Genomic DNA, 14,672 nt, shown 5'->3' with positions numbered 1-14,672 from the left:
TTTCTCCAGTAAGGGCGGTGAGGCACTGGCACAGGCTGCCCAGAGCTGTGGGTGCCCCATCCCTGCAAGCAGCCAAGGTCAGGCTGGATGGGCACTGAGCACCTGATGGAGCCGTGGGTGTCCCTGCTCAGTGCAGGGAGTGGGACCAGGTGGCTTTTAAGGGTCCCCTCCAACTCGCACGTTTCTATGACTCTAGCTGCATGGTGAGGGGACATCCTCTGCTGCAGGAGGAGGCTCTGCGGGTTGGGATCCCACTGCAGCACCTGGGGACAGTCAGGACTTGCAGGGGCAGGGTCAGAGGTGCGTGTGCCACTGCAGGACCCCTGGTTTTCAGGGAGTGACAGCTCTCCAGGGGAGAAATCCCATTCTCCCTGGGAAGCACTTCCAGTGCAGAAGTCGGTATGGTTTCTAAAGCTGTTCTTCCCATATTACAAATACTAGAGCTATGGGCAAGCCAACTCCATGACTGACTTCTGCTCTGCCCCTGAGGTTCGAGCGCGGCACTGGGGCTCTGCCTTCAAACACCAGCGTGGCTGCGGCCGTGCTATGGCTGATGGACCCCACAGCCATTAATGAGCTCACAGGAGCTCTCCTCGCTCCTCTGAAACGCCGTGACTCACGTCTGACCGCGGAGAGGAGCAGCTGCAGCCTCCAGGAGAGCCCGTAATGAGGCCAGGATCTCCAGCACGGGGCCTGCTTTCTGTCAGCTCTTGGAGGAGGCCGCGGGTAATTACCTCTCCTGTCTGCTCTTCTCCGCTGCCGGCTTCGCTTCAGGTTCAAACGCTCCCTGACAGGGAGAAGGGCTCTTAGATGCATAATTTAAAATTCTGATGGCATGTTGTCAGGTCAACATGCTGCAACATGGGAAGAGATTTTACATCATAAGGACTCCGGTGTCACTCTTGGCTACGTTGCTCGGCTGGCACGTTTCTACCTCTGAAGAGTTTGATTTCTGGCTTCCTCACGTTTCCTTGCTGTGGGGTTTTAGCTGTGCATTGCCTCTTCTCTCCAGACCTCTGTGGTCTCTGGTCATCCCCTCCATCTGGACCCTTTCTGGGGGTCAAGCTGCATGCTTGGGTTGATTTAGTGCCTCTAAGCATTCCTAGCTGGTTGGGGAAGGGGTTGTCCTGCTCTGTGCTCTGCAGCCTCACCTGGCTCCATGGCGTCCTGGAGCTCCCTGGCACTGGAACGTTGGATGGTTGCTGTCTTTTTGGAGGCTAGGCCTATTCCTATGCAAAACAACAGAAAATAGCCTTTCTTTCTAAATAGCTGATCTAAATGCTGCGGGAAAAGCCTTTGTGAGCATTCATGACGATGTTGTCTTAAATAGAGTTAAATCTGTGCTTTAATTAGCCTCTGTGTCTGCCTTTGAGAGTCCGATAATGTATCTTTTGTTGTGCAAAGGAACATCCAAGTGAAGGGCCTCACTTGGCCACCAGGGAGGGTTGCAGGGTCATAACCTCCTCACCTGCTGTTGGTAGGACTGTGCAGAGCTCCTGCTCTTCAAGGACACCTCTTCCCCATAAACTGCATCACGCTCTCCTACAGTGCAATGGTGTGGCTGCTTTGCAGAGCAGCCTTGCTGGAAAGCAAGCCTAATCAGAAAGCAATAGCCCTGATGTGAACTGAGAAATAGTTCCTGCTCTGTGATGATGAACTGAAGGACACTTCTTCTGGATAACTGTTTCCTGTTCTTCTAGCCTGTAAGGTCTGGGCTGCCCCACTGTGACTTGAACTAGTGGAATTACTGCTGAGCAGACCTTGGGAAAGCAATGGCACAGATCTGCAGAAGAGGAGCAGCCCTGACATAAATGGATGCTGAAGCAACTGACACAGGTGAGTATTTTAAGCTGGGGGGCAGGGTGTGTACTTGCTGCCCATGGGGCAGGTGCACATGGGAGACAAAGGGAGAATGGTGAGGAGAGTGATGTACTCCTGAGTGCAAAGGTTCAGAGTCAGCCTTGATGTTTCTCCTTGTTTAGTGCCTCTCTCTGCACAGCGTGCTGGGCACACACTGCAGCATGGGCCCAGCTGCCTCTCTGTGTCTTGGGGCATCTGGTTGAAAGTCAGCACTGAACATTTGCTGTACATGCCAGCTCTGGAGCCAGGGTGGCAAGGTGGGCAGCACTGCAGGCAGAAAAACCTCTCCAACAGCAGCCTGAGTCTGGGGTTGTGTTTAGAAATGAGAACAAGGAGAAATGAGAACAAGCTTCCCTGGACTGAAGCGATGCTGAAACCTGACGCGGAGAGTGCCTTGCAGGCGTAAAGCAAACGGCTGGGCTTTGGGGTTGGTGTTTGTGTTTGCTAGGGCTTTTTGAACTTACTTTTCTCCACGCCTGTTATCCTTTCAGCCAGGAGGTGGCTCTGGAGCACGCTGTGGAGCTGGGCGCAGCTCGGCGCGCATAGCCAAAGTGACAGCGAGAATCTGTGTCCATCACCAGTTTGCAGTGCAAGGCAGATGGCCTTCCTTCTAGCTTCCAGACGGGACGCGTGCGTGTCCTCTGACACACATATGCAAAGGCAGCTTCGATGCATTTCCAAATGTTCCTGACACAGTGCGCTCTGATGCGGTGTTTAGGAAGTGGGGGACATGCTTCTGGTGCTGGTAACATACGCTTGGCTCAGATTGTCCTTGGGGAGCTGAGGGTGACTCCGAACATGCGTCACACCAGATGTAGGCTGTTCTCGAGAGCTCCAGGCCTGCAGAGAAAGCTGTTGTGCAGAGCAGCCATTCTGAGCGCTCTAAAAGAGGGAGCACTCCTCGTGCTCGCCACATCCCCAGGGAAAGGTCGCACAAGGGTGGCAAAGCATTGGCAGAAGGAGCACAGGGGAGTATAACTGCTATCTAGGAAGGCAGTAGCAGCCCAGGCTTTGGAGTCTGTGCCAAAACTTATGCCCAGGGCATGCAGGGCTGCCAAGTCTAAATGACTCCCTCTGCGTCATCCTTGGGCAGCGCTATGCAGAGGAACACTTGACGTCTACAAAATGCTGACCCTTAGTCCTCCTGTTTGTGGAGAGCAGCATCACAGCAGCCCAGGGTTCAACCTCATGCTTCCTGAAGCCTTAACTCTGTGGTGTGGCTCTGAGTGATCTCCTCTGAGCTGATGGTTGTTGTCTGGGGAGAAATTGGCAAGACAAATCCACCAAGCCCACCTGAGACACATGTTGATATGTGCTCCCAGATGTACCACCCTTGAATGTGCCTCTGGAAGGGACTCTGAGGAATTAGCCCTGGAAATCTTCATCTGCACTTTGCTGTTTCCTGGAGCTAAGAGAGGGACCTTTGCTTGCAGAAACCAGAATCTGCACTTTGAGGAGCAAGTAGGATGGTGAAAGCTAAGCAGGCCCAGGCTCCTCAAAGGATGCTCAAGGCAGTTTTAATCATAAAACAGGCCTAGAGCTCCTATGGACCAGAGCAGATATGTGTTCATTTTGCTTCATGGAAGCCACACCTAGACTCCATTTGAAAGGTCAGATAGAAGAACCAGTGAACCTAGTGCAATCAGTTTCCCTTCATCCATGGGGTGAGGAGAGACAGGGCCAATTAGCTGAGATGTTGTGTGCTATGGCAAAAGGGAGAAGTGTGTCGTGGTGGACGTGGGGAGGCTTGGAAGCTTGAGGCTGGGCTGTGCTGGCCACAGAGCTGAGCTTCTGAGGATTTTAAAGTTTCCCCTTCCCAAACCTTTTGATTCTAGTGACCTACAAACGTCGAGGCAAATATTGGTACTCACACAGAAAGCAAGAGCTATCCCAGTGCTTGGCTGGGTGGGAGGAGATGGGAGACTTCAAGGACGTGTCCCTGACACCCAATTAACATGATGGCTGTCCCATCCCCAAGGGGCCTGGCCATCCCATGTGGCCCCAAGTGTGGCATTTCATGGCTCTCAGCACGCTGCAGACTCTGCTTACGCGTGAGATGCTTCTGGTGCTTTGTGTGCTTGTTCCAAAGGCCTTGTCACCTCTGACGGTGGTGCAGGGTCGGGACAGTGCCTGGGGGAGCTGCCTGTGCTGACCCAACAGTTGCTTGTTCAGATGGGGACAAGTTGTGCTCAGCATCGCTGTCAGCTGGCTGGAGGAGCTGTGTGGTTTAGCGTCAGCATCCCTACTGCCAGCTGCAGCGTGAGGCTGCTGCAATTAGAAGCTGATTTGTCTGCGTGCCCTGGTCAGGGGAACGGCCAGAAGTCATTGAGTCTCTGTTAGGTGGCTGTCATCAGGAAAACACAAAGCAATCCCTCGGACAGGATGTATGGATTTGCCTGGGCTTCTGTGGGCTGCAGGAGACAACCTGTAGCAAGCAGAGGAGGGCAGAGCACGCTCGCTTAAACCACGCTCTTATGGAAGTGTATGAATACAGATCCACTGCTGTTACAGAAGCAATTGTCACACCGCACACAGAGACTGCCCTGCCCAGGAGAACGTCTGACAAAGCTTTGTCTCTATCTCTGGTGCCCCAGCTTTGCTGCTGGCAGCACAGCCCAGGCATTTGGTGCCCTTTCCAATGGCTGGGATTTATGGGAGCCTTGGGCTGGCTTTGTGAGCTTGGAGATAAGTTCAGAACGATTTGCCTGTTGACCTGCAAAAGGCTGTGGCTGGACCGAGGGCTGCAGCTGAACCTCAGCCTTTTGCTGATCTCCTGTCTGCAGCCTGTCCAGCTTGGCTGGGGGCCAGTGGCTGTGAGCAGGCCCTGCTGTGAGCCACGGAGTGTTTGCTTTTCGTTTCCTATTTCTGGAGCCAAAAGCTGAAGGAAGAGCAAGAGTAAAGGTTTCTAATTCAACTCTGCAGTCTCTGCTGCGTCCTGGCCGGGGTTTGCCAGCGTTGCCCAGGAGTGTGCTGCTTTAGCACCACTGCTCATAGTCTTCAGTCTACAAGAAGACTTCTGAGCACAGACTTACCCCAACCCTATGCCCTTCTTGCTAAATGAGTTGAACCTGGAGTTACAGCTGTTTGGTTTATCACTGTGGTCTGTAGGATGAGACCCACGTTTGTGGTCTGAGAAAAATTGCATGTATCGAACTGAAAAACCCAAACTTGTTGCTGTATTTCAAAGCGTGCAGTGAAGCCTGTCAAGTTTCTGCGTGCCTATTGCTTCTATCGAAGCTAGACAGAAAGAGAAGAGATTCCCCAAGTGCCGTGTGAGGTGCAACTGTAATTCAGTCTGGGTTGCTGGATGCAGAGTCCATTGTGGGCTGTTGGAGCAATACACGCTCGGCTAGGGTTAAATGCTTACATGAAATCAATAGAAGTTTTATTGCTACCACGTGACTTCAGCTGGAACTCTGCCACTTGTAATAGAAGCTGTGTTAGGTCTCCCCCCTCCAACTACAGGACAGATATATTGGTCTAGACAACTGAAAAATAGTGGTATATTGGGAGGCTGCGTTTTCATTATGTAAATGGAGCTCTGCAGGAGGATTAATTGATTATTCAGTTACTGTGGATCTGTCTTGGATGTCCTGGCAAGATGAGAGAACCTGATGGAAGCTCTCCAGTGATGCTATATTGTAGTACAAAGGAGTCCTTGAGCATCACCTCCTCCACTCCAGGCAGTGCACAGCACGTTGCATATCTCTCTCCCGGTGGGAGGACTTGCATCCTAGGGCGCTGTAGTTGTCTTCATGCCTTGTGCCTGCTCTATGTCATGGCACAGGTAATAGAGACTTGTAGAGGAAAGCCAGAAGACAACCTACTGCAGCCTATGGTGTGGTGAGGCACTGGCACTGCTGCCTGGAGACATTGTGGGTGCCCCATCCCTTGAGGTGCTCAAGGCCGGGTTGGATGGGGCCCTGGGCAGCCTGAGCTGGTGGAGGGCAGGAGATTGTAACTGGATGGTCTTTAAGGTCCCCTCCAAGCTAAGCCATTCTATAATTCTACAGCAGTGCTGTTTGGAGAGTTGCTTACCTGTGGGTTGGGTGTTGCTGATGGCAGCTGTAGACCTAGCTAAAGGCAAGCACGGGGAATTGTTTTACCCAGACCAAGCAAGTGAATGATAGAGAAACAAAGAGGGACAACAATTTAAGAGGTACGCTGGGGAAAGGAGGGAACCACAATATGAGCAGGTGAGCAAGCAGGGCTGCCACATCTTTATAACAAGTTATGTCCCTTCTGGCCAGGGTAACACGTTATTAACTGGATTGGAAATACCTATAGTGTCCTCCACAGTAATGAGAAATAGATCTGCACAGTCTGTTGGGTTCAGGTTGCTGGAGGAGGAGAGGACAGCTGTGGCGAGATGGATGCACTCACTTTCTACTGTCCTCTTGCATGGCGTATAATTGCTTTATTGTCCTTTGCTTTTGCAGAACCATTTCGATACTGCTGCCCAGATCAAATTTTGTGGAGATCATTTTAAAATGAATCTTAGCCTTTGGCCTGAAATCCATCACCTGTGGAAACTTTTACAAGCAATCCTGACATCTGGAGAGTGGGTGTGGAGAAGCTGCGATATTGGTCAAATGAAAATTTAGATTGTGTTTCAAGTGGGAAGGAGCAGGGGATGGAACAAAGCATCCCTTGATTTGGGTGGGAGACAACTCTTTGAGAGCTGAAAATGTTCTAGTGCTGAAAGTACAGTGTTTTCAGGAGGAAAGCTTTTCTCAGCTTTGGAAGGTCTGGTTACACAGGTGAAAGAGGAAAATTTGCCTGTTTCCATATCTGTAAAGTGGGGGGGGGGGGGAATGCCATCCAGCACGCTCTTCCAGAAAGTCTGCAGGCTGCCTCGTGGTCCTGCTGAGAGCTTCCTGGAGACCAAAGGCCACAAGTGATGAGATGCTCAGTGTTCTATGAGAAGAACAGGCTGCCCAGCGAGGTGGTGCAGTCAGTGTCCCTGGAGGTGTTCAAGAACTGTGTTCATGTGGCACTGAGGGACATGGTGGGCATGGGTTGGGGTTGGACTTGGGGAACTTAGAGGTCTTTTCCAGCCTTAATGATTCTGTGACTCTGTGGTCAGCTGCCCCTCTTATCAGGAATGGTAGAATTACACTAGACCACAATTGTAACAGATGGCTTTTAGATGCATGTCCTGATGTTGTGAAGCCAGACAGGAGATGGATCCTCTACTAACTGTTACATTTTTGGGTGGCTAGGTCAAGACTTCCACTCAAGGCAGAATTTAGTTGGCATCATTTATTCTACCTACTGTTCAGTAGAGGCTGTGTAAAGGCATTTCAGCACGTGTTCTCTGCTGGCGTACCTCGTGCTTGTCTAGGTAGTTTTCTGAGGTCTCCAAGCACTGGGGCTTTGAGTGCAGTGCAAAACTTTGCAGACGCGAGGTTTGTTTGCAAGGCACAGATGCATTTCCACGTCCTGTCTCATGAATTCCCGAACAAAGATGTTTATAGGAAAGGATAAAAAAAAAAAAGCACTAATGCTTTACTAGGGGAGAGAAAAGTATAATGTATTCTTAAAATGTATATATGTCAGCAAAATGCCCGCAAACCATTCAATAGATTAATCCTGTAGCTGGCCTAAAAGGAATGGATTTCTAGCCATAACTGAGATTGGGAAAAATTGATTTCCATGTTCTTGTTGACTGAATAAGATAAAAACAACTGCCTTGGCGCTCATTACCTGGCCAAGTATTCAGATCTCCGCTGCTGAGCTGCACTTGGTTTGAGTGCTCGCACCGCTCCAGCCCGATTCTGATGAAAAGGGACTTTTCAGGAACCAAACGTTAAGCTTTTCTCCTGTTGCAAATGGGCTTTGCAACAGAGCATGGCTCCTGAATACGTGGTGGCCCTGTGTCGGCGCCTGGCTGGGTGCTTTGATCTTTCAGCCAGGACCGTCAAGGCATTTCTGATAATCCGAAATGTGAGAGGGGGGGAAAGGACCTAGGGTCATTTCTCTGCATCAGAGAGCTGCTGCTAGAGATGACGTGTGCCTTGCCACCTGGATTCTGGTTGTTAATTCAAGCTCCTGAACAATGACTTAAGCTCTTTGGAGTAACTACTGCTCTTTGGTACTCAGAGTGGTCTACTACAGCCTGAGTTGGAGGAGAGAGGTAGCAGCTGGCCTATGCTGGTGGTGAAAGTGCTGGTACCAGCTTTAGGTGGTATCAAGCTTGCACCATCCAGTGGACTTCTCTGAAGTTGTTGCCTCTAGATACTCAAATCTCACTTCCAAAGAAGCCGCCTTTTCAGAGAGAATATTTGCTGGTTTCAGTGCTAAGCAGCTCTTACCGGGGTATTTTATATGCAAATGTATTTATATATATGTTGTATTATAAAATGTACCATGCTTTGGGTTAGAAGTGCTCCTTGCTTCCCCAGCTTCTGACAAAAGACAGTGAAAAAGATGAAGAAAAACATGCTGGCCTGGTCTTCCCAAGTTCTTCCAGGCCGGATGGGCTGCCCCATCCCACTGGGTGCTGTGCAGGAGAGCTGAGCTCAGTGCAGACAGGGATGTGGGTAGCTGTGATGCCAGGGTGGCAATGGCGTGGTGGGATGTAGCTGGTGATATGTTGTGAAGGAGCTCCTGTGTGTGGGAGAAGAGCGAAGCCCTGCGGTGCGGGAGATGCCACCTGGGAAGTACTTTGCATCTTATTTGTTAACAAATAACTGAAAAAATCCTGTTAGCCGCTTAAGCCTGGTGACCAGTGTGCGTTAATCAGACTCCAAACATGACCATGGAATAGAACCCTTCAGCTTGGCCTAATCCTTTTCCCACTTCTGTCTTGTTTTATGTGCAGCTGGAATGGTCTATGAAAATCAACCCAACCACCTCTTCAAACACCTGGGGCCGTGGGTGACCTTCCAGGCTTTGCTGTTACACCATTTCAGGAGCCCTCCTTCCCCCTGGGGCTGGCTGTGCTTGGAAGCAGAGGAGGTAAGCAATACAAACTCAATTTGAGGTCTGGCAGATCCAGACAAACGCTGCTTAGATCCCCAGTTTCCCGCGCCGTGGATTAGCCCATGTGAAATGGTAAATCCCTGTCCTAAAATTCCTCAGGCAAACTGGAAATCGTGGCAGTTTTCGACTGACTGCAAACAGATCACTTGATAACTCCCCGTATTATTGACATAACTCTAGAAATACGCTGCAAAGTGTAAATAATAAATGTGTAGTATCTGCACTGGAGCAAGTAAACACCGCCTGATGTTGTCTGATATTTCACTGGCAAGGTGTCCTCAGCGATGCTCCAGCAGAATAATTTTCCAAACGAGTGGCTTGCGTGACAGGTGGATGTGCTGAGCTAATGCAGCCGCGCACGGTGCTGCTGGATCTGGGACAGGAGGCACGGGGCAGCGTGGCTCTTTGCTGGGGCTGCCAGCAAGCAGCCCACCATGGGTCCCCTCCTGCAGCTCTGCGGGGGAGGTGGGAGAGAGCGCCTGGCTAGTGCACCCTGGGCTTGCTGACACGGGTATGTTGCTAAAAGCTTTTTTCCTGTGCGGTGGGGATGTATCCGCTTCTGAGGCTGAATGACATGCTGATTAATAATTCATGCTGGCAGTATTGACTGGTGGGAGCAAATCTGAGGATGCCTCGGTGAAAGCCGCTTGCACGTTTACGCTGGGTGAAGGAGCTGTCTTCCTGCCCAGGTGTTGGGGTCGTGCAGCAGGATGGTCTCATGCCGGTGAGGCGGCTGCTGGTGTGTAGCCAAAGCCTTTCCAGACTGGCAAGTACACCAGCCAAGTCTGTGCTCCTTGCTCCTTGTTACCAGATCATCCCCCATTCTTCTGCTTTCTGTCTCCAGTTGGCTGGAGACCTTAGCCTGCAACTGTTGAAGAACAGCTTCTACCATAGTTTTATAGCTTAAAGCTGGACTCTTGTGCCTCCTGTCCCAGAAATGAAGTCCATCCCGTGACAGGATGTTCTCTGTAGTCAAATGCTGGGTCATCTGATCCTCTGCGGTGACTCTTCTGGCATGTGTGTGGACTGGATCATAGAATCATAAAGGTTGGAAAAGACCTCTGAGATCCCCGAGTCTAGCCCCAACCCACCCCCACCATGCCCACTGACCATGTCCCTCAGTGCCACATCTCCACGGTTCTTGGACGCCTCCAGGGACCGTGACTCCATGACCCCTCTGGGCAGCCTGTGCCGCTGCATCACCGGTCTCTTCTTTTTCTGAGAATTTTTTCCTAGTATCCAACCTGGATACAGTTGGACTAGATTATTTTAGTAGTCTTTTCCAGCCTTGGTGATTCTGTGGTTCTATTTTGCTTTGCGTAGGTGCAGGCTGTGTCTTCCCAGGGGGTTGCAATGTAGGAAAGCAGATCCAGGCTGAGCTTGGGTGGCCCATCTGTTGAAGGTCCCATGAAGACCTTAGTGACTTTGGTGGCAAAGTGACCCTGGTGGAGCTGCATACACCATGAGGTGGATGTAATTTCCAGACACTGGAAGCCCCTGTTGGCATAAATATGGATCTAAAAGGAACGCAAGGATTCAAATTCTGTTGTGAATCCTGGGTGGAGAGTGCCACCCCCATGATGTGTGCTGTGCCTTGTTGACAGAGGTCTTCCTTCTCTGATCGTGGAGACAACAAAAAGCCTCTGAAATTTCCTCAAGGGCTAAACACCCTGGGTTCACTGTATGATTACAGTCACAGTCTATGATGCCTGTATTCATGGGTGGCAGAGGAGAACAGTGATGTGTCCAGTAGTCCTTGGGAAACAGTGGACCCCCACCTACCCAAGATCTGCCTTTCCTCTCTCTTTGTCCTGGTGCATGGTGCAACATTGCAGTGACTTTTCTGAATAAGATGTAAAAGTGAGCTGATGGGCTTTTGCAAGCATTAGACCCTGTAGCACTGCTAACATGAGCAGGGATGTTAACCTTGGAACCCTGCCCAAACTGAAATGGATGTAATCTCTAAATGGCTGATACCAGAATGAAATCCACATAGGAGGGAATGTTTGTTCCTTTCTCCCCTGCAGCGCTGGTGTGTTGAGCAGAGAGGACAGCAAGCTGTGGGTGAGCTGTAGCCATGCAAGATCAGCAGGACCAGAGCAAGGCCTGGGAAGGCGCTTGCAACTCCAGCTTCTCCAAACAATTGCTCTGGCTCATGCAAATGTTGCTTTGGAGATGCTGAGAGGGTTTTTTTTTTCCCCCCTCTTAAAAAGAGCATATGTTCTCACTGCTAACAAGCAGGTTTGCAAAGAGTCTATTTTTAAGATGATTACAGGGTATCAGTAGCTGTTCCAGTGTCAACTGTCGGTTTTGTTTCCTTGTCGGCAGTAAACTGTTGGCAGGTTTGTGCACCAGAGGTTTACTCCTTCCCAGCTGTAATTGCACAGCGCAGAAATTACCACTTGCTCCGTGCCTGCCTCTGCTGGTTTCTCCCCCTGAGCCTGCTGTTCACAAGCGGCTCCTCCACACGCTTTGTACCCGGTGAAGAGCTGTGTCGTGGCATCTCTTGCTGCCAACAGACAAGGCCTGGGTGGCCCTAAGCAGCAGAGATGGGAGGAAAAGTGGCATTTTATACATGTGTACTCAATGTCAGTGCATCCCACTTTGTTCCATAGGGAAGGAGCCCAGAACCCGGTTCCTCTCCCAGTAAGCAGAGCACGGAGGGTGGCTTTTGCAGGCGGTTTTCCTCTGTTGCTTGTACCTGTAGCCTCAGCTGGGATCTTGGAGGTGCTCAGCAGAGGTGGTGCGTTGGCTGGTCTACAGCAGTGTCAGCCTGTGTGTCGATCTGGCAGATAGCTGTTTTTCTGCAGCTTGCATCCCCGTTTGACCAGCAGGGAGAGCAGCCAGCCTCCACAAGGCTTTTCTCCGGGTGGCCACAGAGAGTTTGAAGTCCTCTGTTGCTTTTGTGAAAGAGAGTGCGAAGTCCTGCTGTTACAGCAGAAGCTGTTGCTGCAGGGCACTGCAGCGTTAACTCACACCACCCCTTTTGTCCTGCTACTGCACTGCTAAACCGGCGGTGACCTATGGGGGAGGAAACATATAGGATCCTTTATTGAGAATTAAGGAAATCACATTGTAAACAGTTGCATCCTTGTTTTTTTTCCAAGAGTCTGAATAGAGCTATGCTTTGTGGCTGCAGCTCTGCACACAGAGGTGGTGAGAGCACGGTGTGAAGTGTCAGCTGTCAGGAAGACAGCTCAGAAGTCCCTTTCCTTACCCTGCGAGACGTGCTGGTAGGAAATGGCCACTTGGAGCGTGCTTGTTCCCTTTCCCTTGACATGGTGGGAGGCCACCGTCGCGATGATGCTTGGCTGTGAAGTCTGTTCCCTGTCCTTCGGTGCGAGTCCTTGGCACACCTCTGCTTTCAGACTCAGCCTTCTCCCCCTCTCCCCTGCGCTGAAAGTTTCCAAGTGCCGCTGAACCGATCGGAGAGAAACAATTGTTGTGTTTCCCAGGCTGACACCTCCCGCTGAGCAGCCTTCCCTGCAGGAATGGCAGTCCTCTCGCGTTACTCTGGGGACACAACGCCTCGGTGCTGATGGGACCAGACAGGATCCGTCACTGTGCTGATGTGTCTCCTCCACAAAATATCCTCGGTGACACCAGTGTCTGAGAAACAAGGGACAAAGAACAAACAAACAAAAATATCTGCTCCCTTTGCTCCCCTCCGGTCATCCCTGTCATCCAAATCTGGAGAGGGAACCGTGGGCTGCCTTTGTGGAGGAGGGCTCGAGTTTGGGATTCTGTTGGGTTTATGAAATGGGCTGGCTTTTTTCACGTGGGACCACGGAGTCTTACAAGTCCAGGCATTGCTTCTGCTGGACTGTGCTAATGGACCCATCTGTCCCCGTTTAGCTCATTTTTAGAGTACAGGATGCTCTGGTACCATAACCAGTCCCTTGCAGGAGGGCAAAGAGGAGAATGGGTAGGGCTGAGCGTTCCTCGTGCTATAGCATAAGGCCACAGAAGAAAAGGCATCAGAAGGACCTTGCCAAGGTCGTTTGAATCTGCCTCTGTGCCCCAAGGCAAGATCAACTCTACCTATGTCGTTTCTGCACTAATCTGTTTTTAAAGGCCCTTAAGGACAGAGGTTATTCAACCTCTTCCCGGGTTTCTAAGAAGAATAACAGAACAAGCATAAAAAGTGTGGCTTCCTCTCCGCCTCAAGGCCTGACCTAAATCTTCCTTTCCAGCCTTGGTGTTCACCCTGTTGTTTGTTTTCTGTAACAGCATCCTGCTTGAAGGTAGCTGCTATGTTTCACCTCAGTGCTGCTCTTTGACCGATAAGGACCTGGTGGGGTGACTGTTTTCCTGCACAACGCATGTGATGGATGTGTCACCTCTGGGCTTACCCTTCCCAAATGGTTAATTTTGGTCTAAAAACTGGTTGTCCAAAATCAGATCACCAGACTCGTGAAAATTAAATGAGAACCTAAAAATGCTCGAGTGAGGTTCATGGAGAACCTTGTCCAGCTGAGGATGCTGATGTTAAACCTTCAAGGCCTTAGTGCTTTTGAGAACAGCATGTCTTGTTCTCTTGGGCAAGGAGATTTCTCCCAGATGTGCCTTTTAGTTTTAAATTGGATGACGTTTTTCCCTGTCTTTATACAGATAGCTGCTATTTTCTAGCTTCAGCAGTGAAGGAACTTTAAAGTTGGGTGACTTAATACTTGTGAAACAATCTAGGCTGTTCAGCTTCATGGGATTTAAGACTGACTTGCTGTTTTTGTGCCCTGAATGCAGTAGGAAAGTTCTTTGCTTTGCCTTGAGGCCATTTCACGCTTAAACCCATTCATGCCGGGCACCCTGGTCATAGAATTGCTGAGGATGGAAAAGACCACTCAGACTATCTTGTCCAACTGTCAACCCATCCTCACCATGTCCCTCAGTGCCACATCTCCATGGCTCTGGAACAGCTACAGGGACCGTGACCTGGTTTTGGAGAGAATGGAAGAGAAGAGGCCAAGGCAGGCTGCAGAGCATTGAATGGAGGTGAGAATACCATGGACAGGACAGCCAGCCCAGGAGCAAACAAATTAAGTAAGGACAGCCAGGCTAAAATCTTGCGAAGTTAAGTCTTTCCGGCCTCATAGATCAACCCCAGGCAAGCGATTTTCTTCGGACTTCAGAGAAAGTTTGTGAGGAACCAGCTGAGGAAAACACACCATGCCTTCCATTAACCTGGGGACATAAAACATCCTCTTTACAAATGCCCCAGTCTGAGTCGCTGAAGGCCTGGAACGCGGCTTTAAAAATAAATAACTGGTAGCTTTGACTAGTTACGCAGTAAGGGCACCGCTCCCTTCCATAGGGAGATGGAGCAGGTTAGAAATGCAGTGTTACCACTGCCACGACAGCAGAGCTTACGGTGGAAGCGCTGGGTCTTGTCCCTGGGCAGCTCTGCTTAAGGAAGAAATACATCCACAGGCACCAGTTCTCCTGCCTGCTACTGGGACCGCTCGCTAGCGATGACATCTCAAATATGTTTTAATAACCAACGGCTGTTAATAAGCACTAGCTACTCCACCAGCTTAGATGCATCTCTTTAAATTTAAACAGGATTAGATAAGGTAGGGAGATTATTAAATACCCAAATGAACATTAAGCAGATATATTGGAGGCTTAACAACTCTGCAGCAGATTGTTAAATTGCTCTAAATATTTCCCTGCTAGTCTGGGGGTATTTAATTAAAACAACCCCTCTAGTCCTCTGTAATGTGCCTAGCAGGCCTGAAAGCCCCGCGCGGGGCGGGACCCTAATTGGCAGTGTTACTGCAAAGCTGAGCTGTGCTCGAGGACAATTAAAAAAACAACAGCCCCCCCCCTCC

At 50.4% G+C, this 14,672-nt stretch overlaps 1 protein-coding gene across 4 annotated transcripts in view; it reads left to right on the top strand.

Moving 5' to 3' along the window:
• Positions 1-14,672, top strand: part of NUF2 (NUF2, NDC80 kinetochore complex component) — a 97,355-nt gene that overhangs the window by 43,544 nt on the left and 39,139 nt on the right. For 3 of the 4 annotated variants that reach the window (XR_002441062.1, XR_002441064.1, XM_021404396.1), the window contains one exon: positions 8,684-8,820. Coding sequence is in view for 1 of the 4 variants with exons in the window: in XM_021404396.1 (XP_021260071.1) it covers positions 8,684-8,820 (137 nt within the window). In the remaining 3 variants the exon portion in view is untranslated. Of the gene's footprint in view, positions 1-1,700; positions 1,837-8,683; positions 8,821-14,672 lie in introns of those variants that run through there. The other variant, XR_002441063.1, reaches the window with a different exon arrangement.

Source organism: Numida meleagris, chromosome 7 (assembly GCF_002078875.1).
Source record: "Numida meleagris isolate 19003 breed g44 Domestic line chromosome 7, NumMel1.0, whole genome shotgun sequence".
NCBI lineage: Eukaryota > Metazoa > Chordata > Aves > Galliformes > Numididae > Numida > Numida meleagris.
Note: the sequence above shows the minus strand (reverse complement) of the source record. Positions and strands in the feature narration are given on the sequence as shown.